At 33.7% G+C, this 27,539-nt stretch overlaps 1 protein-coding gene and 2 long non-coding RNA genes across 3 annotated transcripts; all 3 read right to left on the reverse strand.

Annotated features, from left to right (window-relative positions):
• Positions 1–1,820: 1,820 nt before the first annotated feature.
• Positions 1,821–8,390, reverse strand: LOC132293120 (lipid phosphate phosphatase delta-like). Its single transcript, XM_059790462.1, has 8 exons — positions 8,098–8,390; positions 7,851–7,946; positions 7,525–7,599; positions 7,307–7,437; positions 6,702–6,805; positions 6,475–6,603; positions 5,014–5,129; positions 1,821–2,523 (listed from the first exon to the last, which is right to left on the reverse strand). The coding sequence occupies exons 1-8, from the start codon at positions 8,305–8,307 to the stop codon at positions 2,113–2,115; spliced, it is 1,272 nt and encodes a 423-aa protein (XP_059646445.1). The 5' UTR covers positions 8,308–8,390; the 3' UTR covers positions 1,821–2,112.
• A 10,172-nt stretch (positions 8,391–18,562) lies between these two features.
• On the reverse strand, positions 18,563–27,320 carry LOC132293121 (uncharacterized). The gene is made up of 3 exons (XR_009477777.1): positions 26,943–27,320; positions 19,360–19,514; positions 18,563–18,959 (listed from the first exon to the last, which is right to left on the reverse strand). It is a non-coding gene; the product is annotated as an uncharacterized LOC132293121 (long non-coding RNA).
• On the reverse strand, positions 21,011–26,934 carry LOC132293122 (uncharacterized). Its single transcript, XR_009477778.1, has 2 exons — positions 23,105–26,934; positions 21,011–23,048 (listed from the first exon to the last, which is right to left on the reverse strand). It is a non-coding gene; the product is annotated as an uncharacterized LOC132293122 (long non-coding RNA).
• Positions 27,321–27,539: the final 219 nt, after the last annotated feature.

The raw sequence follows: 27,539 nt of genomic DNA on the forward strand, positions 1-27,539 counted from the left end.
AGTTCAAGAGCTTGAAGTTAGCTTTCTGCTGGTATCAACCACTCATCAAGACTCCATCTATAGTGTGAGTTATTCCTGTTTCAGTGAGATAGGTTCGTGGTAACTCTTAACGGAGAAGGCCACATTGTTTTAAATTCATATCTTTTCCGTTCGGACTCATAATTAGGCGGTTCTTGAGTCTAATTTTGTTCATTTTTCGTTGTCCTTCCAATGGTGTATACAGTGGCACCCATTTCTATGTGAAATGACCATTTTGCCCTTAGTTTATTTCTTTTCAGGTTTGGCATTCTTGCTTCATTTGCTTGGCTTAATAGAGTTTCATGGCTTCGTGGGGACTCATTTTGATGCCTTAGGGATGACGTGCATCTCTAGTGGTCATTTAGCTTCATTCGCTTCCGCATTTCGGATCCGTTATCGGGTCATTCTTTCGGTTCATCACTGATGCACCGGGTTGAAAAACTCGGGCCGTCACAACCCACCATCGCCGACCCATTGTCATCACCTACTGCCATCGCCACCACCTCCCACCATCGTTAACTCCACCACGATCTGCCCCCTTCTCTCTCTTTCTTCACCACCGTAACATCCACCTCACAACCACCACCCATTATCACCACCTCAACCACCGTGTAAAGGGCCCTAGCAATTGAAAACTATAAATAGGTTGCAGCGACACTACCACTAGCATCGCTACCATAAGCATCTACTGCTCCGCCACCTTGCGGAGGCCAAGATCAAGTCCTCTACCACTCCACCATGAAGAACCTCAAATCAAACCCAATTCGTATTCATATACATACATTACCTCTCAAACCCCAATATGAAACCATATATATATCATTGCTACCCCCACCATTTTTACCACCATCATCTCCACCCATGACAATCTCAATCGAACTCATAATGAACATAATTGAACCACGAGGAACCCAATTCACATACACATATATATAATTCCAGTATGTCTTAATCCCCCAATTCATATATATATATATATATATATACACACACTTGCACACATGCTTTGCTTTTTTTATTATCTTATGTGACAATGGATTTGGCGGCGAAAGGGAGACGCCCTATGCAGCGGCATCAGTCACCGACAGAGCAATTACTAGCTTTCAACATTCAGGCTCCATGAGGTAGTAGAAGGAAGCACGCCCAGTGGGACTTGAAGTACTTGTGACGGTGGAAGGCAAAGCCCAACTTGATATTTATAATAGACGATGGCATGAAGTGGTAAATAATGGGTCAATTTAGTCCATTAAAATTAGCTAGAAAAGGACATTCGGGTCATTTCATGATCACCAGTAATTGTTGACTAGTCAAAAAAAACATTTAGGTCTTTTTATAGGCCAAAAAGGGGTGTGGATGCAAGATTTTAAAATCCCAAAGGGTGTTACTATCAAATAAACGTTGACTTGCATATGAACAAAATTGACCAAAACTTCAAGAGATGTTAGTGCAAATAACCCTTTTAGGCTTCTAGTAAGCTTGTAAGGGTAATTTTTTTTTAGCTAACAAGCTTAAGCAATTTGCTAATCTAGACACTTCACTGTATGGCATTACAAAATAACACATAAGTTGACTTATTGACTCTCACAATAAGTCGTCTATAGCATGCAAGAGCATAATAATAAAAAACATAAAAATTGGACCCAGACATAACAATAGTAAACATAAAAATTCGACCCAGGGTAAAGAAGTCGTGAGCTTCTACCGTACAATATATCACTGAATTGAAATATATATTCATTTTAGTGGTTAAATGTGAAGATCTCATGGTTCTTATCCAAAGTCATCGTTGAAGCTCACCAAATTGCACTGTAAAACTCATGGTGATTTATAAACCAAAACTCTGATACAAAATTATTAAAATTATTCAAAATCATCGCTTCATTTTTACCCTAGTTTACACTTGTCATGACAAATAGGAAACATATTTTGTCATGAAATATTCTAATAAATTTGAACAAAATATATAACACGGATTTTTCTTACTAGACAATGTATTTTTTTCTAGAAATAAAAAACATTGATATTTGCTAAAAGCAGGCAATGGACAAGAAAAAGGAGGGGGGGCGTAAAAATATACACAAGAACTACCATGCATCACAAGTGCAGGTGAGAGAATAGAGATGGAACAAGATCTACCACAGACCACGCAAGACCAGCATATTGAAGAAACCTTATACCAGTATCAACATCAAATGAATCCTGTTGGGAGAGAAGGAACATTTTTTGGAAATAACTAGATTGCCTAGTTCCATCTGACTTTTTACCACTTGTCGAAGCGCTTAGTGCTGGGATGTAGCTGGTTGATCTTATTGGGATGCCCAAGGTGTTTGCTACAATGGGAAGACTCCATTTCGAGAGAGCTTTGGCACAGAATTTCACAAGGAGTATTGTCACAATACCCACTACCATTCTCCCCAAAAAATTAGGGATTGTCAGTTGATAAGTAAAGATCCGTGGGACATTTTCATGGTGAAACTGATGATAGGTTTGCTGGATCCCAGTTACCTGTTTAACAAAAAAATTAATAATAATAAGCACTAATATAAAAAGGAAAAAAAAAAAAAATTGAGAGAAAAAGGATTTAGAACTAAATATAAAGAAGAAAAAAAAAAAAAGAGAGAGAGAGAAGAAAGGCATTTATAACTCAGAAGAATGTAGAACCAAGTTAGAAGATTAATAAACGATTTTTAGTAGCATGCATTTGATATTCTAAGTTTCTATCCACCATTATCTTACTTCCAGTGTACTTTTCATCATAGGCTGGAAACATATAATATCAAAATTCTGCATGTTCATTCTATCACCAATTTTCACCATCAATCGTAATCATTTAGTTAAATGAAATTCATATAGTCCCGTACACAGACAAAAACAGGCTTAAATTATTTGAACAGCACATCCAAGTGAGATTCACTGACACATAGGGAAGACTAGACTGAAGTTTTAATAGTTCTTAATGCTACAGTAATATGACATCTACGTATATTCATTATTTGCATCCATATTTATGGAAAATATTTACTCCCTGACCCATACCGAGTACATCCTAGTCCGTCCTCTGACTAACCAATATCTCAAAAACTTCAGCTTAACCCTATTTTATGTTATGTTAGATATTTTGACAGGTGATTTCTCTACTTTGAGCAAATATCATCAATATTAAAGACAAAGCTACATATTAATGAAAGATGAGATTGTATACCGGGATTAATTTCCAACTCTCATATGATAATTCTTATTCAAGCTATCCCAATAACACAAACATAATACCCAGCACGACGGATATACCACCATGTCAAATCATAAAAGGTAGTATACAAACACAGCGACAGCATGACAATACATATATATAAAATTTTAAACATACACATCCATTATATAATAAATATATATAACTTCAATTAATTTTGTAAAATTTCTGTACAAAGAATTACATAATATGGAAGATGAAACTCAATAAAAATAAAGAATAGTATCCTTGAAATCGTATTCTTAAAGTACACTAAAAATGTTTATTCAGTTCTGGACTTGTAGTGGGCATAAGTATAATGTCAAAATTATGTGTATGTGAGAGAGAGGTTGAACACTTCAAGGTGTGTTCATCTTGTTTCCAAGAGTGTCTGACATGACATCTATCGAGATGCATTCGTACTACACAAATCATGTGTCAAACGTTTGCAATGTTGCCAAGTGCATGAAATAACACTTTTGAACTGACACATTTACTAGGTTTTGGACATGTGTCAACAAAGTTTCAGTATCTAATATGAATCTGATACGGGCACACCACCTTTTTGGAAGTGCCCATGTTTCCTACACGCCATCTATTAGTGCATTATTGCTCTTAGTCCCTTATGAGACTAGTGACAGTACAAGCAACACTTCATGGAGTCGTCATTATTGTCATGTGTAAAAGTTTTTGCTGACTAGCACCCATGTTCTTCTGGTTTTGCTAAATGGTACTTCAGTATTTCTTAGTTCAATCTCCATGTGCATAAAAAATCAGGTACGTGGAGAAGAGAAATGACTTGTCATGTCACAAGGTCATGTTTCTTTCCAATGTAAAATGTAATTGGTAAGGAATTTGGGAATCAAAAAACAAGATAAACCATGTGATAAGTTAGATAAACTCTATCTTGTCATATAATACAATATCAGCATCCGACGATAGAAGGTGCACTGAGAGCAACATACTCTTATTGACCCCAGTATCTTAGTTGTCAACTTGACATCTCACCATGTAGTTCCACCTTTCGTATATCTATCAAGTTCTATGGTTAGAATCTATCTTGGGTTTTAAATCACAAACAAGTATTTTAGATTAAGAGAGCCTGGGAAGTGCAAGGATTTCATGCAGTTTGGGCATGTGATAAACCTAATTCAACCCCAAGGAGATTAATTTCTTTCTTGTGGCCCAACTAAGCTGTAGGCCAAGGTGGAAACATGGGTTATTTTCCACCTATGTTCAACAAATAGGGAAAGAGAAAACCTTCTGCTCAAAACTAGTACACAATGTATTACAGTTCAAAAATGGATCAGCAAGGCATCATTTCAGCACCTAAGGGCACGCCAAGAACAATTGAGAACAGGCTAAATCCTGAGTTCAAAATCCAATTCAAGCCAGATTAGGTTGCGTCAAGGTCAAATCTAAGTTCCTACTCTAGAAGCAAATGAACCACCGATTGAAGTATAGAAGAATTCAGTACTCTATACCCTCGAAAAAAATGAAAATCTTGTTTTCTACTTCTCAAACAAGGTTAACTTGGGAAATTTAAACTTTATATACCATGAATATAATGTACTTGAAAGTTTTATGTCAACTAACGGCCATGAATTTCATCATTCTGACCCTAACAGATAATGAGAACACATATAGGGAAAGAAAGTGATCAATTATATATGCACCACCAACAATAACTTGAAGTCCAAGCAAAGAATTATGATATGAACAAAGAAATAATATTAATCTTAAACAGGTAAAAGGTTTATGCTTACAATTCCCAATGCAACACCATTGAAAGCTGTGTGATACTCAAAACTTGGAGTTGGAAGCTCCGGTGTCGGGTAAGCAAAGAGCAACAAGAAGCTAAGGGCAGCCCAAAAAAATGTGACTGCAACAGAAGCGAATAATGGACAGTGAGTAATTTCAATTCTCACATGTTTAGCACCTCAAATTTCAATCATACTCTATGTTTCCTTGTGTAATATTCCTAGTATCTCAACGAAATGTTAATTTATTTTTCAATTTTTGGTATTTTGTCTTATTCGACCAAGTAACGACTTCTTTCTGATGGATACCAATGAAAAATAGTCCAAAGTAATTCACTCTATACTTGCAACCTCAAAACAACTCCGTTTGATTTTGATTAACATGGTTTGGTGATTCTCTGCCTCACCAATAGAGAGAAAAAATATTGCTCTGTACAATCTGGAGGAATCTTTAATAAAGAAAAGAAAATAAGTACAAAAGTATTTTGCATAGAACTCATGGCTCACGGTTAAAAGTGCCACCTTTTGGCTTTAATAAATCATAAAAGGAGGCGTAGGTGCTTTTACATACCTCTATCTAAAAAGCAAGAGCAATAGAAAATCCTACCTAAAAGTTTCAATCATTTACAGGGTCAAAGAGAGACTCTCTCATTTGTTTTTTTCTTCCTTTCTCTAGAGTGCTAGTCTTTCCCTATGTAGGCTTCTGAAACCTTCTCCTGTCATAAGAGAAGAAGAAGACATATAAGGCAGGAGTCTTTCTTAGTAGACCAACAACTGTAGGAGCTTCTACTAGCCCTTGAGGTCAACTAGTCCTTTTAAAGGCTATCCTTTGATGCAGGACATCTGCCTCTGGCTAGCACCCTTCTATTACTTCTATTAAGCTGAATGTCCCCTCTAAGTAAAGAAAGCTGTTCCCTCATTCCATTTCAATTTAAGGAGAATGTTCCTTAGCTGTGGAAACAACTGAAATGCCATCATATGGACCTTGGCCCTCTAAAAGGGTAAAATTTATGACTAGGCCTACTTCTACTGGACAAGTCCATTCAATCCCCAAAAGGACGGTTGGACTTCTTGGCCCTTGTCAAAATAATAATAATAACGGATGGTTAGGATTTTTGAAGCAATATTCTAGTCATATTTGGGCTTCTGATGGCAGCTCACTAATTTGTCTCACAGAGTTTCTTGTTTGTATATTTAGTTGGCCTGGTTTCAACTTTCAAGCCATAAAATCAGATCACAAAGCCAACAAGTGGGTTGTTTGTTGATTTAAGATTCAGATTGGTCTTCAAATCTTCATTTGGAGCCATTTGACTAATTTTCGCCTCAATCTGAAAACCTTGGCCCCTTTTGAATTTCTCTAGGCCATTTTACTGGCCTTAATTGTGTTTGAGCAGTTAAAAACAACGCCGCATTATCTCATACAAAATCTGAAATACAAATGTATTAAGTAGAAAAAAGTACCCATACCATTTTGTCCTGAAATTATAAAATTGTCGACATATTCATGAATGGTAAGCCAAAATGGAAGAATCACCAGTCCAAAAGCAAGACCACCTATGACATCGACCACACTGTGCATGCCAAGGTAAATTCTTCCTAACAAGATAACCAATTGTCGTTTTAGGAAATATAAGAAACTGATGGAATAATAAAATAAAAGGCAGACAGATATTTAAGGAAGAATTTAAACTTACCAAAGCCAATAAGGCCCACAAGCAAGCAAACAATTGCTACTCCAGCCAGTTCAGTGAAAGCATCTCTATTTTGACTATAGGATAGAACATAGTGCAAAAGGTATCTGGAATTACCCAAAACCCAAGAGGGATTTAGCGAGTGAGTTAAATAGTACACTGGATTGCTAAGGCAGAGGTGAAGCATTTCACTAGCACGAGGTGCATGCTGTAAACCTCACAGTTATCAACAAATCAACTAACGAACAGCAAAACTTATATTTATAATTTTATATGTGATGCAAATTAAAGCACTGTAATAATTAGTATTCATGGCTTCCAATAGTAAAGACAGAACAATCATGTCATATGGTGTGTGCCTTCCCCCCGCCCTTTTTTCCAACTTATAACACATATACAACATTCGTAAGAATGCTAGATCTCATGAGCACTGTAGGAGAATCTTTGGTAATGTTGCACCTTGATGAGGCACACAACAAGGCTTCTGCCCAGAAATGATTCTAAAACCATCATGCATTCACTGCAATCTTAAGTCCTTAGCCAATATAACGCAAACCCCACCTGAGAAATATAAGAGTAACGGAGAAACAGGAAGGAAATTTCAATACCCAGATAAGCAAACTGTGTTAAGAGTGTGAGAAGAAGGCAATCCATATTCCAATGCATTCTCCTTCTCATCTTTGGTAGCAGTCACTCTTCTAACAGGCGGTGAGTTCGGTCTGGGGACTGATACCACATCCTATTGACAGATAAACAAATAATTCAAACATATCATGACAACTCTTTTTCTGCTAACAATGAAATTTATCCAGTAAGAAGAGAATACCTTTACACAGTTCCCTAAATAATCACAAAAGGCCATCAAGAGGGTCATCTGCCTTGCCAATTTGCAATGTCCACTCTACAATAAATCACCCAAATAAAGAAAACCCAATTGAGCTTCAAATTCTATAATGCTGGTATAAAAGATTAGCCTTCAAGAGGGTCATCTGCCATGCCAATTTGCAATGTCCACTCTACAATAAATCACCCAAATAAAGAAAAACCCAATTGAGCTTCTAATTCTAAAATAATGGTATAAGAAATTGTAATACAACCCATACCCAGATAAAAATTTATCAAGAATTAAAAGCAAACCATCAGAAGATATACCCAGAAGAGGAAGGGAAGAAAAGTAGTGTAGAAAGGCACAGAAACAACACAAGACAACCCAGAGAACATAGCATCCAACAGTCCATGCTGATATTTCTGCAGAAAATAAAAACACCAATTATTCAAATAAAGTCAGAAAAAAACAAAATAGAATAGCAGTTCATCACATAAAATTTCTTGAGACTGACGATATTGATCTATATATATGCACACGCGCGCGCGTATATATTACAGTAGGAGTACAAACCTGGATCCGAAGGATGATAGGAGTACCAGAGATGACATGGCGAGACACCCAGGGTTTGGTGAAGGATCTAAGCTTCCGGGTCACATTGAACATGGAAGATATGACAATCCATGACGCAATCCCACACAAAGATGCCATTTGCCACCCGGGTATGCTCTCCATTACACACTCTCTCTTCTCTCTCTCTTTAGAAAGAAGATCGAAGGACATGAACAATTCCTAATACAAAAATATCAACAATTTGGACCTTAGGACGGAAAAAAACATTAATATTTTTATTTTATTTTATTTTTTTCTCTCTCTTTTCTATTTTGATGTAGATTCTTTTTTCTATAAAAAGAAAAAAAACTAGTAATAGTGATATGTGATGTTTTTTTCTCCACCACGTGTGATGATTAGATTCAGCTGGTAGCGAAAAGCCAACATCATAAGAAAGGGCCAGAGATTTGGGAATATTATACGATTTAGAAAGGGAAGAAAGGGTCATAGAGCTTTTAGTGATAAACAAGTAAATTGTTAAATATATATATGTATATGTATATATATATATATAAGTAAGTAGTAAAAAATTATATGTCCCATGTTCATATTTAAAATTTTAATTTTTTAAAAGATTAACTTTTAATATTATTTTTTATTTTTATTCATGTAATTAGGATAAATTAGAAAAGGGATTAAATATAGTGTATTGATATTTGAAATGAGATAATTAAAAAAAAAGGCTACTTATATGATAAAGCAGGAGTAATGGATAAGAAAGGGAAATTTAGAATTGAGTAATATTTTTGAAAAAGAAAAAGTTGATTGTGAAAGAGGTATTTAATCCTTCTTAAAAGCTACTTGTCCTTCCCATATAATCGTTTAAACTTTTAGAACTCCCTCCTATGCCTCAAAATGTGAATGTTTAAGGTACGATTACCCCACTTAAACACGTAAGCCAATGTTTGCCTATCTTTAAAACCATCCATTAAGATTATGTTTTGTTTTTACAATGTTTGCCTATCTTCTACTCCGAGACCGGGCGAAATTCTGTTTTGTTTTATAATTCACAGTAAAAGCAAGAATAACAATAGGGCACTCGAAGGTTATTTCGGAAATAGCCACCGTTGTGGTTTTGTCACTTAAGCTCTTTAAACATCCTACTAATAAGCATCTTCAATATATAAAATATTCTTTCTTTTTTTTTTTTTTTCTCGTCACATTATAAAATTTAAGGGCAAAAAATGTTAGTTGAATATCGTGAAAAGAAAAGATTGGATTTTCTATTCTTACATTCGCCATCACGGTAGATTTACACATGTATATATATATTTTTATATATGAATGTTCCCCATCTCCATGACTTTGTTAGGGCCAACTTCGAAACCCTAGTTTGATCCACTTTTTCTCAGTTTAAGTTAGGGGTGTAATTTGGGTTGGGTAACTTGAACCCAACCCGATTTTTTACTGGCTTGGGCAATCATTTTTACAATTAGGGTTGGGCTTCAGTTGAAAAATCTCAACCTAAATTTAATTAAGGTTGGGCTTGGGTTGAAGTGCTAGCAACCCGAGCCAACCCGAACCCGAACTTTAATATTATTTTCATATATATTTTTACTTTTAAATACATTATATATAATTTTTAAACTATAATTATTTTTTTTCTTTTCAACTTCTTTCGTGAAACCTTAATTTATTATATGTTAACATTTAGAAGATTTAATTTTCTAAAAATTTGTTTGTAATTTATTAAAAATCTACAAAAAAAAAAAAAAGGGTCTTTTAACTTTTTTTTGTTTAAGAGTAATTTAATCTAAAACTAATTTAAGATCATATTAAATTTTCGGTGTAAAGATTAGCCATATGAGTAACATGAATTAACCCGAACTTTTTATCCGAAATCTAAACTCGAGTTGAAAGCTCAAATTTAAAAGTAGAAGGATGAGTTGGGTTTGGGTTGAATAGTTAAGGTTGATAATAGAGTTATGGTTGAGTTTAGGTTTAGCATTTCATATGATAAATTGGGCTCAAGTTATGTCTCAAACCCGCTCAACCCGCCCAAGTTACAGCCCTAGTTTAAGTTCAATATTTATTATTTCGATTTGAATATTATGTGGAGCTTAATTTTTAATTAGTAGGCTCCAATTTGACTTTAAAACTTTATTTTGAATAATATTTTCACAAAGAGAGAAAGAGAGGTACGAAAACAAAAGATAATTTGAAAGAGATAGCGATAATTTGAAAGAGATAGGTAAATTTTAAAAATGTGAAAGTGAATTTCATACCAAATTTTAGATAGAGAAAATTAAAAAAATAAGAAAGAGAAGGAAGAGAGAGAAAAAGTTAAAGGTCTTGGATTGAAGATAAAGTTGAATATTGAGGATATATATGCCTTTATATTTAGTAAATAAAATTTCTTTTTTTGAAAATAGTCTAAGTAGATAGTGTGTCAAAGACATTATGTTAAATTCGGTGCACACATGAGAATTTTTGTTCGAAAAAAAGTAAAGTGCTAATATCACGGCCTCCATAATTATAGATAACATTAACTAAATTTAGATTACATATTTTAAAAAATTAATTAACTAAGTTAATTGCTTCTATTATGCAATAAATTATATTGTTAAGACAACATTCATACCTCGAGCATGCAACAATCGTACAATAGCCATATGTTTTTTTAAAAATAAGTTGAATACATTGGTCATGCAACCCACCATTCAAGTGAAAATTTTCACGCATTTTCAAGTCGTGTTACAAATAATTAAATTTTGTTATAAATATAATTTAAAATGTTATATAAAATAATATTATTTATAATAAAATGTAATTATAGTTATAACATTTATATTATTTATAGAGTAATATAATTATATAATGGTATGTAATGTTATTATTTATTATTATGTAATATTACTTGTAACTAAATAATGTTGTTAATGTTATTTATAATTATATGATAGTGAATTATTATTCTAACAACTGTGATTTTTCCAGGTGTGATGATCAAATGGGTCCAAAACGTATATTATTAGGCTCCGTTAGGCATGTGTTTTGTTTATGTTGTTTTTGTTTTTAAGCTACTACAATGTCGATTTTGGCAATAAAAGCATATTTGGTGCGGCCTTATTTTATTTTACACAATATTAAAATACTTCGTGAACAGTGACTTAAACACAAAAATATCAAAAAGTTATTTTTTCTTATTTTTGACAACTGTTCATGGTCAAAACTATAACAGTAGTATAACTATTTCCGACATTTCCACAGCAAAATGTCGTTCCCAAATGTGCTTCCGTTTTTTTTCAAAACACTTCTATAGCAAAAACACTGTTTTTGTTTTAGACAAAAACAAAACGCCTAAAACAAAATGCATGCCAAACAAGCCTTTAGTGTTCAAAGCCTTGAAACTTGTGGACCCCATAGACAACCAATAAGAGTTAGTTGCTACATGCATCGAAACGTCCACGTTTTTTAGACAAGGAATCATATGATCTCTTAAAAGGGTGCAAAAAAATCCAGTCAAACCGAAAATTCAAACCGGACCAAACCGAATTGGATAGTTTGATTTGGTTTGCTAATGGTTTGGTTTGGTCACAATTCTAAATTTGTGAAACCATAAAAATACAGTTTTGTTATGGTTTGAGATCCTTTAGGACCGAACCGAACCGAACCGTTATGTTATATATACTCCCTCTGTCCCAATTTAGATGTCGCTTTTGGGGAGTAGGGATTTTTAAGGGAACATGCGGGACGTGCCTTATCTCCTTGGAAAGTTACTAATTTATCCTTATATTCAAGTTTGAAATTTTAAACTCCAAGGACATATATGGAAAGATGTAAAATATATTGTTTGAAAAAAGAAAGTTGTGATACCCCCGGATATCCGCATGCGGGTTGGCTAGGCCCACGCCCGAATACCCGAGGATATCAAAACAAATTGATAATAAACGAACACAGAGTACAAAAGAATAAAGAAAAATAAATAAAATGCTGACAAGAAACTAAAATGATAATCTAATAATAAACATCAGAATATATTTCCATTAATTAATAAACTCTTCTGATACAACTGATCCTCCAAAATACAACTCGGGAATCCATACTGTGTGGACCCCTAGAAAATTTAAACTAAACAAATGACAACAATAACGGTCTAAATCAGGAAACTGAATCATAAAGGAACTCCTATGTAGCATCGGAAGAATGAAGTAAACTGATCCCTGCTTAGCACGAACAACCTCTACTCCTGACGAATACCTGAAAAATAATGGTGGGTCAGGCCCACAAACAAGTTCTACTCTACTACAGTCCAAGTAGAGATCCGATACACGTATACATCCTAGTCAATCCAACAGTAACTAGTAGTCCGTATATATATATATATACGCACTAAAGGAACCTCACTAGACTACAGGATTGTCTCAACCTGAATAGTAGGCAATATGCAAAATGCACATACTGTGGGCATGAGTACCTATACCTACCAGGGTACACAACTACACTATATCTAGCTACACATCCCTGGCGATATACGCGCCCTAACCACTGATCCTGAGACTCAAGCTCATATCATGGCACCATATTTATATATATATAATTTAGTAACCATCCTATCCAGTATAAATTAATCCTCCAAAAGTTTGTTCAGCTGACCTGACTTGAATATAAGTAGGACTTAACATTTTAATTAATCCATTCCCTTATATAATAAATCAATCCTCCATAAGTCATTCAACTTGTTCAGCTGACTTGACTTGAATATAAGTAGGACTTAACATTTTAGTTAATCCATTCCCTTATATAAAATAGGTAGGACTTAACTGATAAGTTAAGGAAATACATCAAACAATCCAAAAATAATTATGATAATATGATATCAAGTTATCACAAAATAGGAATGACTTATTATTTATTTAAGCTTCCTATATCATATGTCCTACACAAACTGAATCTTATACATGATGATATTTTATTATACCGCTAAATAAGCATTATCCGTATTCAATTCATCCTACACATTTAATCTCAATTGCTAAAACATTTTAAAAGATTAAATCTATTCGTTTGTTTAAAACATTCAAATAGCAAACATTATTATGATTGAGTCTATTTAAATTTATTTAAACCCAAACCTAGTTCCTATTTAATGTTCAGGAATCCTAGGCATGTTTCTACGTTCCATCATTCCACAGATATGAAAAATACATAATTTAAACATATAAAAATTCACATCGGAAATCAAATCAAAATCATGCATTTATCAATTAATAACACAAGAACAGATATGAACCAATTTCATAAAACCTATGTTCTAATCCAATTAAACATGCATAATTATTTAATTTTACGTGTTTAATAAATTCTGGAATTTCCTAGGCATGTACAGAAACACGAATCAAAGGGAAAGAGATAGAAGAAGAACTTGCCTTAAACTTTCGGATTGAAAGTTAAACTTCTTCTTCCTTAATCTTCTCTCTACAGTATTTTTTTCCTCCTTCCCTCTCTAACTTTCTCTCTCTCTAGAATATATCACGTGAATATTTCTAACCCCCTTTTACAACCTATAGCTATATATTTATACGCTAAATAAAATAACCTTAACACTTTTTCCAATCCAAGTTAACTTAAAAAAATATATATTAAAATATTAAAAAGGTAAGTAAAATATGTTACGTATATAATTTATGTATATGTTTATTAAATAAATAAATTATACACATTCCATTATTTATTAATGGATTATCCAATAATACTTAAGTTACCATAATATTATAAAGTAACTTAAAACATAACACGTATCAAATCTATGTATATTTTTATTATTTAAATATAAAACATATACATCAGATTAAATATTATTACCCCAGTTACCATAAAAGTAATTAATAAATTACTTTCCTTTTTATATATGTATATAATATATATATCTATATATATACATACACAACGATCCATGGGTAATAATCCATACACATCCAACCTCCTATCCAAGTAGTCCATGAGACCCAATTGGTTGGCCCATTACTACTAACCATAACCATAAAAGAAAAATAAAATAAAATAATAAAAGAAAAGAAAATATTTAATTTACAATTAATCAAAACACCATTTAAGCACATAATCTAATTAAACAATTAACACATAGACAAATACAAATTATACATAGACGTAAAATCAAATAATCAAGTAATACCTAATTCATTTAAATACATAAGTAATTAGTCAAATAATCAATTAAATAATTAAAAATACAATTAAAATAAATAAATAAATACCGAGACTATCCTTTTAAAATTAGGGGTATTACAAAAGTTGACAACTATTTTGGGACAGACCAAAAAGAAAAGCATAACATATTTTTTTGGGATAGATGGAGTGTATATATATATATACACACACACACACACACACAATATATTTATTTATATATACATTAAATTATATAATATAATATAATCTTACAATCCAAATCACTAAGTTTGTAGTAACTATCAATCTTATGGTTTACTCTTAATTTTCTTATGTCTTATCAATTTATTAGATGATTCTTTATTTTTTTATAGTGGATAAATTTTGAATTTTGGCTGTTTGTTGTTGAATTAGTTATTCTAAACGTATTAAATTATTAGCAATTCTAAATTTATTCACTTTAGTCCTAGAAGTGATGTAGAAGAATAAATTAAAAGTTAACATATTAATAGTTTTGAATATGTTGGTAACTTGGTTTATTGTTGTGTATGTGAATTTTAAAATATGAATATTTATGTAACAAGAAATAAATAAAGAATAAACTATGGAACCGAACTGAACCGAACGAAATCGGTTTTTCACGATTTGGTTTAGTTTGGTTCATTTAGTTAAATGGTTCGATTTGGTTCAAAATTTTATGAATCCGTTAGAATTAGTTTAATTTCGAAAAATTTTTAAATCGGTTCAAAATCGAATCGTGTGCACCCTAATCTTTTCCAACGAGAGAGATTTAGATCCAGTTATAACATGACATTAGGGTTGAAAAAGAGGGTGGGGACAAATACATGCAGGTCAAGTGAAGTTTTAAGAGGGAGTGGTTATAATTGGGGGTGGCAATTCGTGTTGGCGTGTCGTGTTCGTGTCGACACGGACACGATTAGGGTTGACACGAACACGAAATGATTATTAATCGTGTCTAAGACTCTTGACACGAACAAGATACGATTATTATACATGTAACACGACACGACACACATAACCTGTTTAATAAATGGGTCAAGATTTGACACAACACGAAAAGACACATTTAAGTCATGTTCGACACGAATAAGACATATTTTGCTAAATGGGTCATTTTTTACACGAACACGACACGTTTATCTGACACGTTTAGTTAATCGTGTCATAATCGTGTTTACAGGGTCAAACACGAACACGACACGTTTCGTTAGCGGGTCAATCCGTATCGACGCGATTATGATACGAACACGATTAACCCAAACCCTAACCCACTTATCTCGTGTCGTGTTGGCGTGTCGTGTCAAATATTGCCACCCCGAATTCTAATGTCACAAGACAGAAGTTTGCATTTATATGCCCCGTAAAAATTCTCTTATAAGAAAAAAAAGTCATTACACTTTCTATCATAGTTTTATTTTATTGTTTTATTTGTGCAACAATTAGTTCTTATATATATATATATATATATATATATATATATAATCTTTTTCTTACTTATTAAAACACAACGAGAGGCTAAAATTGTTCCTCCCATTTTATAACTTATTTTGACTTCCTTTATTTTCATACTCAAGTTTCAGAGTAATAGGAGTATGTTTTGCATAAACTTTGTGCCTTGCTGCAAACCACATACTGTGACGTACAAATTTAGACCAAAATAATTACAGACAATTTTCAATTGTTAATCCTTTTTCTAGATAAAGAAATTAAAAGTTCACTAGCCCTTAAAAAGAAGAAAATCCCAAAATAATTTGAAAATCGAATTTTCCTCATTCTATATGGTTACATATGTATACAAGTATATCACTTACTGACAGTATTTGAATCCAACTTCAAAGTTTAATCCCACGATCAAGACTAGCAAAATCAAAATCACATATTATTATTATTTTTTATTCTGACAATGGTTAGTAATTAGTGGAGAAGGGTGATGGAAATCGAAAGAACCTCATTCTTTACCACTGGAAGAACACTACCACACTTGAAGCAAAATAACTTTGGCCAATTGTTTAAATAGACCCATAATCGGTCAAATGTGAAGTTTTGGTCAAAAATCAACAGCCAATGGAGGATTAAATACCTTTTTTAAGAAGTTTAATCCATGAAATTTGGTTCAGTTACCTACCGACTTGAAAGAAGTTTTTGATAATTTATTTAAAAGAAAAAAAAATAAAAAAATTCATTGCCTATATCAGTAAAGTCGACGACATAAAAGCAAAAAAATTATGGTATAAGGAGAACACACGAGGCTTATTTGGCAACCGCTTTTACTTTGATCCGAAATAAAGATAATTTTTTATTTTAGAATGTGTTCAATACTATTTCAAAACTTGTTTGATAAATAAATTTGTTACAATATTTTTTAAAGTATGTTTGATAAAAAGTGTTGCAAGTTTAAAATTTTTAAATTACTAGTTAAAAATGTCATTTTAAATTTTTTATTTTTTTTGAACAGTTTTGAACATTGTTTTTTATGCTTATAATCTTGGCATGTTTTTTGGAAGTGCTTCCATCCTATTCAAATAATAGCAATCGTTACCAAACACGTTTCGCGCTTTTTCTTTGCTACAATACACTAGCAAAAGCAAAAAAATACGAAACAAAAACATTAACCGAATAGGACCTTGAGTCCCTACACCATCCTCACCAAATATGCTACACGCGTGAGACAATTTTGTTATGACACATCATATTTGTATGTCAATATAAAATAATAATAATAATAATCAAAGAGGAAAAAAATTAAAAGTGAGGTGAACCAATTTCATCTTTGAAATATATTATTTTCTTTTATTGATCATGACTTGTAGTGTGTTACATATGTGACAAGGTGTAAATCAATTCAAGGGGTTGGTTCAAGTGACTCGAGAAACACACGTCCAAAGTATAACTTCTCTTAAATGCAAATAATTCTATAAGTCCTCACCGAATTGTTCATTCTAATATATACCCAAATGCTATGAAAGTAACTTATATAGAAACTATTTATCTTTCATTATATATAATTTCAAGCTATAGTTTGCAATCATAAATCATTAGAATGCATATAATTTACCACAACACAATAAAGGGAATCAACATGGAGCTCATAAACGCAAATGAGTTAATAAGATATGTAAAATATTATATCCGAAAGAAGACAGTTTGCTGGAGAGAGGTGATATCAGAATGTTTGGGCATATTCCACTCGAATATTTGCTCCACTCGAAGTACATGCAAAAGTTAATTACAAGAACATTTTTAGATCAAAGTAGAAAAGCCACCACACAAAAAGCACAGAATTGCCAAAGTATTCTTTCCATCTCAAAATCAGTGTTCTTTTCAATGATTCGAATGATTTTTTAGAGAACATTTAACGAGTCACTAAAAAATCCAAAATAAGTCCTCTATTACATTTAAGGAAAATGCTTCTCAGCCCACCCCACTAGGAATTGTTGGACCGAAAGCATTCCCGCCGGCCGGAATGCTTTGAGATGCGTATCGTAACTCTAAATTTAGAAATATAGCTCATTATTAGGAGAGTTTTAAAATTCATTGAAATATTTCTATCGTTTCCGGTCCTCAAATCGTAGGGGTGGCAACCGTTTATGATGAATGAAATGGAATGTTGTTTCACGACAGACAAGGGACCATAAACTATAGTTGTTGCCATTGAGGGCTGAATCAACCCGGGCTGAGTACGAAGAGGAAAGTTCTAAAATTCCAAAAAATTAATATATATATATATATATATATATTGAAAAGTTTACAATCCTCAGATCGTAGGGTGTCGACCATCTATGATGAATGACATGGAATGTTGTTTCACGACACGCAAAGGCTTGCCATTGCGGTCTGAATCAATCAGGACTAGACAACACAAAAGCATTGGTTACTCGATTTCTAAAGTATTAAGTTGACCGGTTCAAGTTCTGGTAGGAGCAAAATGGTGAGAGTTTATTGCCAAGATGAAATAAAAAAAAATAAAATCTATGTTGCCTGACCTGCGGGAAGAACACTGAAAAGATATTGGAGGTTCTTGATTGGAGTTTCTATGAATAGGTAGGAACAGTCAACATTGGACGAAAATCTGGAAACTTGAAACTAGCTTTGCAATGGGTATGTGAAAACCGCTCCACCCGCGAACAAAGCCCAAAAACAAAGGGCAAAAAAAGGACCATTAACATAACCGGACACCAACTACTCCAACTACTTGTGATCACATTGAAATCAAAAAACAAAGCCGCCATTAACATAACCGGACACCAACCACTCCAACAACTTGTGATCACAATGAAGCAAAAAACACAGCCACCACACAGACGGAAGATGTTATGTGGTATTTCATGTTAATAGGTTAAAATTTACATAAATGTTCTAAAGGATTTAGGCCCCCTAGTGAACTACAATAGTAAACTCACTGCCCAAACCACTAGTACAGCTGATGATTACTGGCATGGATACAGGTGCAATTGACCTGTATTAGAATTTAAGACATCAGAGAATAATATAGCATGTTTCCGTTTTTATACCCCTTTTTTTATAAGTAGATCAACCGATTAAATACGAGAAATATGTTTGCCTAGGGGAAGGAGAATAATGATCAAGGGCTGGGGAAGTAAGAACTCATACTACATGGTGATCGAGAATAGCAGCGAAGGTGAAGGCTCCTCCAGTAATATGATGGACCCCTGACAAAAACAACATTCAAATCAAAAACCAATCAAACATCAGCATGAATTGGAGGTACTAAATTTGTGTGCGCGCATGTGCGTGTGTGCGTGCGTGTGAGAGAGAGAGGGACTCTTCAATTCTATAATAATAGTCTCTTCTTAGAAGATGCATGCCCAGATCACCAAAAAGAAAAAAACGAAAAAAAGAAAGAAAAGGAAAGCATTTACTCAATGCTGGTCCCATGTACTATCAGAATAAATGGGAAGGCCGAATAGGGTGCAGATCTCTTTACCATTATTTCACAAGATGGCCTTCCCTTAGCCTCGAACATTTAAACTCACACTTGAAAGTCCAGGATTTAGCCACTAAGCAATGGCCGCTACTAAATTCATGTATAAATTATATAATAACCAGTACCTATAAGTTATAACGTTTCTTCGTTCTCATATCTGAAGGCTCTTTCTGTTTTATTAAGCTCACCAACCAAAAGAATTTGACCATCCATCTGATGCTTGGCTTCTGCACCATCAGCATGGTCTACATATTGCACAAAACCAAAGCCACGCGGTTCCCTGCATCATGATGTATCTTTGAAGTCATAGTATAAATACATCCATACATAGTAATTCATATAAATCACAAGTCCTCCGACTGCCAACAGATGAGCACAAAAATTCAGCTGGCACTATATACAAAATTAAGTAAAACAGATGAGCACAAAAAATCAGCTGGCACTACATACAAAATTAAGTAAAGTAATTATTGGTTGTTAACCTTGCAAGATTCACCTTAAGAAAGACCGATACCATCTCTTTCCTATCCACGATCGTGTGATCTGCACCGATACCTCTAATACTAGGCCCGATTCACTCAATTCCCAAAACTTTGCTAAATTAGGACTTTCGAACAGTTGATGTGTGGAGCACCTCTTTGTGAATAAGCATGTTTATATTATGGTACATCAATATCATATAGGTCGTTCACATATATAAATATTTAAAAAGTTATAAAAGGAATTATGGCAGATCAAAATCATATTTGTCGTTCACACATATAGATATTGAAAAAGTTGAAATAAGCATGCTTATTCAAAAAGAGCACAAAAGAAACAAATCAGAGATCGTGGGTTAGAAGAGTATGCTAGACCCATACCTCTAATGCAAGCATAAACACCAAGGAGAACCTATTTTTTTCAAGTTGTCAAATTCTACATTTTCAACATCATTAAAAAGTCCAAGAACTAACGTTGGGTCTAGCATTAGAGGAAGGGTATTCTAATAATAGTCCAAGAATGAAGATCACATTCCCTAACATTAGAGGTAGGGATATTCTAATACTTTTGACCCACGATCTATTAAAAGAATTAGAATACCCTTTCCCCTACCCCTACATCTAGTCCTAGGTCCGATTCACTCAATTCCCAAAACTTCTCTAAATTATGAATTCCGAATAGTTGATGTGTGGAGCACGTCGTATTAGAGGTAGGGATATTCTAACTGTATTTAACCATTATCTGTCATTTGTTCCTTTTAGAGGTAGGGGAATTCTAATAAAAGTCCAAGAACGAAAATCACATTCCCTGGCATTAGAAATAGGGGTGTATTAACTCCTTTAACGGGTTAAAGAAGTTAGTACACCCCTACCTCTAATGCTAGGCCCGATTCACTCAATTCCTAAAACTTCTCTAAATTAGGAATTTCGGATGGTTGATGTGTGGAGCACCTCTTTGTGAATAAGCATGCTTATATTATGGCAGATTAATAGCATATATGTCGTTCACATAAATAGATATTAAAAGAGTTAAAATAGGATTACAGTAGATTAATATCACATATGTTGTTCACTTATATTGAAAGAGTTAAAATAAGTTACAAAGAGCACAAAAGAAACAAATCACAGATCATGGGTTAAAAGAGTGGAGTATCACTACTTCTAATGCTAGACCCGACTACTCTAAATCAGGTATCTCAATCGGTGGATGTGTCCACATCGAGGGGAATTATCTTTAAAAAAAGTTGGAAGGAGAAGAAATTAGGGTTATGGCCTTCTTCTTCTTCTTTTTTCCCACTTTTAGTTTTATTATTTTTATTTTGACTTTTATATTCAAGCACAAACACCGAGGAGAACCAAGTTGTCAAATTCTACATTTTCAAGATCATTCAAAAGTCCAAGAACGGATCTAGCATTAGAGCAAAGGGTATATTCTAATAAAAGTCCAAGAACGAAGATCACATTCCCTAACATTACAGATAGGGATATTCTAACACTTTTGACCCACGATATGTTAAAAGAATTAAAATACCCCTATCTCTAGTGGTACGATTCACTCAATTCCCAAAACTTCTCTAAATTATGAATTCTGAACGGTTGATATGTGGAGCACGTCGCATTAGAGTAGGGATATTCTAATTGTTTTTAACCATTATTTGTCATTTGTTCCTTTTAGAGGTAGAAGTATTCTAATAAAAGTCCAAGAATGAAAATCACATTCCCTAGTAGTTAATACACCCTACTTCTAATGCTAGGTCCGATTCACTAAATTCCCGAAACTTCTCTAAATTAGGAATTTCGAATGGTTGATGTGTGTGGAGCAACTCTTTGTGAATAAGCATGTTTTTATTATGGTAGATTTTAAAAGCATGCTCATTCAAAAAGAGTACAAAAGAAACAAATCACAGACCGTGGGTTAAAAGAGTTAGAATATCCCTACCATTAAGGCTAGACCTGACTTCTCTAAATCAAGTATCTGGATCGCACATCGTGGGGAATTATTGAAAAAAAAAGGTTGAAGGAGAAGAAAATGAGAGAGAAGAAATTAGGGTTCTGCCTTTTTTCTTTCCTTTTATTTTCTCATTCTATTGTTCTTACATTTTGTTTATTTTTATTTTTATTTTTACTTTTATATGCAAGCACAAAAACCGAGGAGAACCTGTTTTTTTCAAGTTTTCAAATTCTACATGTTCAAAATCATTCAAAAGTCCAAGAACGAAATCCGAACTGTTGATGAAATTCTGGTGCTAGGTTCGATTCACTCAATTCCCAAAACTTCTCTAAATTACAAAATCGAACTATTGATGTGTGGAGCACGTTGCATTAGAGATAGGGATATTCTAATTGTTTTTAACCATTATCTGTCATTTGTTCCTTTTAAAGGTAGGAGTATTCTAATAAAAGTCCAAGAACGATACTCACATTCCCTAGCATTAAAGGTAGGGATGTATTAACTCCTTTAACGGGTTAAAGGAATTAGTACACCCCTACCTCTAATGTTAGGCCCGATGCACTCGATTCCCGAAACTTCCCTAAATTAAGAATTTCGAACAATTGATGTGAGGAGAACCTCTTTGTGAATAAGCATGTTTATATTATGGTAGATTAATATCATATATGTCATTCACATATATAGATTTAAAAGAGTTGAAATAGGAATTATGGTAGATTAATACCATTTATGTCGTTCCCATATACAAATATTAAAAGAGTTGAAATAAGCATGCTTATTCACAAAGAGCACAAAAGGAACAAATCAGAAATTGTGGGCTAGAATACCCCTACCTCTAATGCTAGACCCGATTCACTCAAATTCTCAAAACCTCTCTAAATCAGGAATCTCAATCGGTGGATGTGTAGAGAAGGTTGAGGGGAATTATATGTATCAAAAAAAAAAATAATAATAATAATAAAAAAGGTTGAAGGAGACGAAATTAGGGTTCTGTCCTTTTTTCTTTTCTTTTTTTTTAGTTTGCTCATTCTGTTCTCACGTTTTCTTTTTCTTTTTCTTATATTCAAGCACAAACATCAAGGAGAACCTCTTTTTTTTCTTCGTTTTTTTTTTTTTTTTTTGCATTATACCTTAAAAGACCAGCGGGTGGTCAGAGGTTTTTCATTGGGGCTTCTATAAATTGGTAGGAGCAGTCAATGTTTGATGAAAAGCAGGAAACTTGAAAGTAGCTCTACAATTGGTAGGCGTGTTTCACTGACCATCCACAAACAAAGCCCCACCAACAAAGGGCAAAATAAGACCGTTAACAAATAACTGGACACCTACCACTCCAACAACTTGTGAATCGTGATCACATTGAAGCAAAAAACCACAGCCACCACCACTCCAACAACTTGTGAATCGTGATCACATTGAAGCAAAAAACCACAGCCACCACACGTAGATAGAAGCTTCAATATGCTATTGGATGAAGTGCGAAAAACACCCTTATAGTGAATATGGTACACCCCTTGTTGTTTCTAAACACCCCTCACGTAAAATTTAGGTGCAAATGAGGGCCTGACATTAGTCGACCATGGATGGAATCTTGAAAAGAATAAAATACCCTCCCTCACTGAATTAAAAAAAGAATAAAACATAAGCATTATGTGAAAAGACAAAAATGGGCAAGATTAGACATGTGTCTTCACTTGCCCCTAAATCATCCCCCACCCATGCACAAAACCCAATTCAGACAACCCATTTCTCTCTCTAAATCCCGTCTTTCATTTTCTCTCTCTACACTGACTGAACCAGAAGCATTCATTACTCGAAACCCTCACTGTAGACAAACTTCGACAACATGCCCTTGAGTGAAGAAGGTGACTGTCTTGAAGAAAACGAGTAGTTCTGGGTGGAATCAAACAACAAAGAGTTGGGTAGAGAGAATTTGTTGAGGAGAGACACAAACCTTCGAGTGTGGAACGGAGGTCGGTATCAGAGATGGTGCCGTTTCGGGGGGCAAGGAGAGAGGAGAGATTGGAAGTGCCAGATTGGATGAAACTGACAGACGTTGTTCATGTTGTGGTGGTTGTGAGTTGTGGCAGCGGAATAAGATGCGGAAGTTTATATTAAAAAAACCTAAAAGGGGTGAATAGGTTCAACTTGTTCTTTTATCCGATTTTTGCTTAAATTAAATTTATCGAAATAAAAGTAAATTAATCAAAGCAAAAATAAATGCAAGTAAAGTTAAAGTGACACCAGATTTTAGCGAGGAAGCCAATTGGAAAACCTTGAGGTTTTGTGTGCTGTCTCAAGCATAAAAAGATCCACTATGTATGAAACAAAGTACACTGATCTTTGACTTAGACTCACACCCCTTCACTCTACCAAGACCCAACTCGCTGAACACTCCTGGCTTTGCGACTCCCTCGTCCAACAGCTCTCGACTTCAAACTTACTCCTTGAACCTTGCAAAATAAAATCAGAAAAATCATATTTACTCCCCGTCCAACACTTCGCAAAGCACCTTGACCCTTTCAAAACACCTTTCTTTTTCAAATTTGAATTTGTTGTAGAATAGATCTGTTTTTCGGAATTTCTAAATCTTCAATTATGCTCCAATTCCGATGAGATAGAGAACAACACTACTAAATCACTCTTGTGTTTATGTGTGTGCTCTCAAAACTAAAATCAGATTTGATTTTCTGAAAAATATCTCTCAAAAGGCTTTCTCAAAATAATGAATTTTTGTTCCTCAAAGCCATACCTCAATGTTGAATCAAAGAGAGATTATATAAAAATTTGGAAGGCCTAAATATACTTGGAAACCAAGTCAATTTCGTGCATAGGTTTTTGGAAAGAAGTCTACCCACGAAAGGAATCAAAACAGACCATACCAAAACAAATCTGAAGGCCTTGAACCGGTTCAGGAAAGTGGAACCCGGTTCAAGATGGCCAGTGTAAAATTCGAAGAATTCTTTTGATTCTTGAATCGGTTTAAGATGGCATGTCTTGAAAAATACCAAAAAGCCTCAAATGTTGAACTTGTTCCAAGATTCTTGAACCAATTCAAGTTGGGCAGAATGTAAATTCTGTTTAAAACCTTAAGTTTCAACCTCCCAAGTGTACTCACACTCTCTTACCTCTCTAAAGTATTGTTCCCATCATCCCAGAGTGTATCGAAGCATGAACACAATTACTTCTTCAATTCCGCTTTCGATCTTGATTCTTGACAAATCAAACTGAAAATTTATTACTCAATCGGACTCATTTTGACAACAAAATATGCCAATTACAAATTTATATCTCACAGTGGTTAGTTGCAGAAGCCATATGAGATGGTTCTGTGTGTTGGTTGAGATTCCCTTTGTGAATTAAAGTTACTATAAGTCTATGACTCCCAGAATCGAAAAAGAAAAGAAAAGAAAAACTAAAATAAATAATAAAATAAATAAAGAAAAGGGATCAAAATAGTTACTGGAAAATTGGCCATGAATTTTCTACACACTAGTTGTGAATTAAAGTTTTTTCATCTAATTTTATGTTAATCTTGGAACCCAATTTACGCTAATTTTCTGTGTTTTGGTGAATAACGACGCAAGAGAGTGATGTGGGAGTAGAGAGAAACAATAGAGAGAGTGAGAGAATATCGTTAAGAATATTATTGGAAGAGAGAAAGGGCATTTTCGATCACGTCTCCTAACGGCACACGGACGGCAAGCCCTTGTTGGCAACATTTTTAAATACAATATAGATTTAAATTAACAATAGAAACCATAAGGGTTTAGATGCAATAAATGTGAACCATAGTGGAGTTTTTTGTACTTCCCCTATGTTATTTATGTTAATGGATTGAAATTCGCATAAATGTTCTAAATGGTTTAGGCCCTACTCCACTCAATTAGTTACTATCTATTGTCATTCCATTAGTAAAGTTTTATAAACAGAAGTTAGAAGACTCTGATGCCATTGCAAATAGAATGGGAAAAAAGAAAAAGAAGATGACGTACAACATTTGAAGTGGTGTTGCTATTTGGATGGTTCACAAAATGAAACCGAATGTAAGATATTTTTCACATTTAGAAAGTTGGATTGAAAATCAACTAAAACACAAACAAATTTCAATTGTGCCGAGGAATCAAACTTTAATCTAACCCAAAGTTGTCACCTATTTTCTATTTCCCTTGAAAGGTAAATAAAAAAACATAGAGCCCTCAACCTCCCACCATTTAGTGAATAAAGGTTATATCATTCAGATTAACGGACCAGTGGTGTCAACGTGATCGTGGCATAAATTACATATATAAATGTATCCTACGCGTATCTATCTTAACAGCAATTCTGTTCTTTGGAAGTCAAATCCTATTCCATAAAAGTTATTTCTAGTACTTCATTGTTTAACTTGGATTGGGCGAGAGCCAAAAATAAGTCGTCCTATTCCATACATGGGCCAGAGCCAAAAATGATCATGCATTCAAGGATAAATTAATAAAAGAAAACCTAGAAAATGAAAGCAAGTTGTGGTTTTATGACTTTCAAATTCCACGTTTTTGTTTACTGCAAATTAATAAGTTTCGAATGATTACCTACTATTATGACATCTTTTGCGATGTGGACTCAATTCCACGTTTTTGTTTACAGCGAATTAATAGATAGAAATGATTAGCTTAAATGAACAATCCATGATAAAGACTAAACTCTCCTGATAGTATCTATCCATATGGTTCAACTATTTCTCTCTAAAGAAACAAAATAAATCCACTGACATAAAATTGAACAATGTTTCAAAACATTGAATCAATAGGGGTGTGTGAGTACCAACTAGGAAAAATGATGATTTCATTTGTTTTCTTAATAAAATACAAACAAAAATAAAAATAGAGCAGTGATATGTTTTCCCCACACTGAAGCATCAGTGGCAGACAGCCTGACACCCATTCGGTATTCTAAATTGGCCATGTGGTCGGTTCATAATTCATGTTTCCATGGAAGAACAAAACATGCTTCATTCCAAGTTCATACCCAAATACACAAAGAAATAAAATTACATGCCGACTGTAATGACACAAAACTAGATATTAAACTCTACTACTATTGACCATTACTGCAAAAGAAACCAACAAAAAGAACAACCATCAGAAGGAACTCTTATAGATAGAAAATTAATAAATAAATAAATTCGGTAATGAGATACAATGACCTCAATTCATATCATATCTATGACAAACTTTAGAAATCCAATGTGTCATATAACATATGGTATAAGCAACAGTAAACTTTAGTTATCAGAACACACCTGCAATCATGGCCGGAACAAAAGATAGGTACGAAAATCTCCAACACGACCTTCATAGTAACTTAAACTTGGACCCCTCACTGTATGGGGGAAATTAGTAAACCCTAACACAACAAAACATGAGAAGCTAATCACATCACAAACTAAAACCACATCATAACCAACTAGCGTAACAGATTATTTTCTTTTATTTCTTTAATTCGTCTCTCACAAATCAACTCATCTGAGCCATAAAATTGCACATCCCTTGGTGTCATATTGTTCCAACGCTTTTGAGAAGGGAAAGACAGATTTTAAAGAGGTGGGACTCATATTTTTCTCGGCAACCAAACAAAACATGAAAGAGAAAAAACAGGACAAGAAAAAAGTGAAGTCAGTCAGTAACCACAATGGTGCAATTTAATTAAATACAAGGTGCATAATAATAATAACAAATTAGTTAATTAAAGAAGATGTTATTGTTTGAAAAAATAAAAGAACGAAAATAAGAAATTAAAATGTATCCGTCCAAGTTTCAATGTAATCAAACAAACCCTAAAGCGTACAATTTCATAAATTCCTCATTAGTTCATATAATAACCCTAAAGCGTAAAAATT

The sequence above is a fragment of the Cornus florida genome, unplaced genomic scaffold (genome assembly GCF_030987335.1).
Source record: "Cornus florida cultivar Cherokee Brave unplaced genomic scaffold, ASM3098733v1 CherokeeBrave_3.0.0_Hap2_Chr02, whole genome shotgun sequence".
NCBI classification, from domain to species: domain Eukaryota; kingdom Viridiplantae; phylum Streptophyta; class Magnoliopsida; order Cornales; family Cornaceae; genus Cornus; species Cornus florida.

Coding starts and splice junctions, on each gene's coding strand:
- LOC132293120 (XM_059790462.1), bottom strand. CDS start 8,307: ATGTCCTTCGATCTTCTTTCTAAAGAGAGAGAGAAGAGAGAGTGTGTA. Junction 7,947..8,097: donor CTATCATCCTTCGGATCCAG/GTTTGTACTCCT, acceptor TATTTTCTGCAG/AAATATCAGCATGGACTGTT. Junction 5,130..6,474: donor TATAATTTCAGGACAAAATG/GTATGGGTACTT, acceptor CTTCTGTTGCAG/TCACATTTTTTTGGGCTGCC.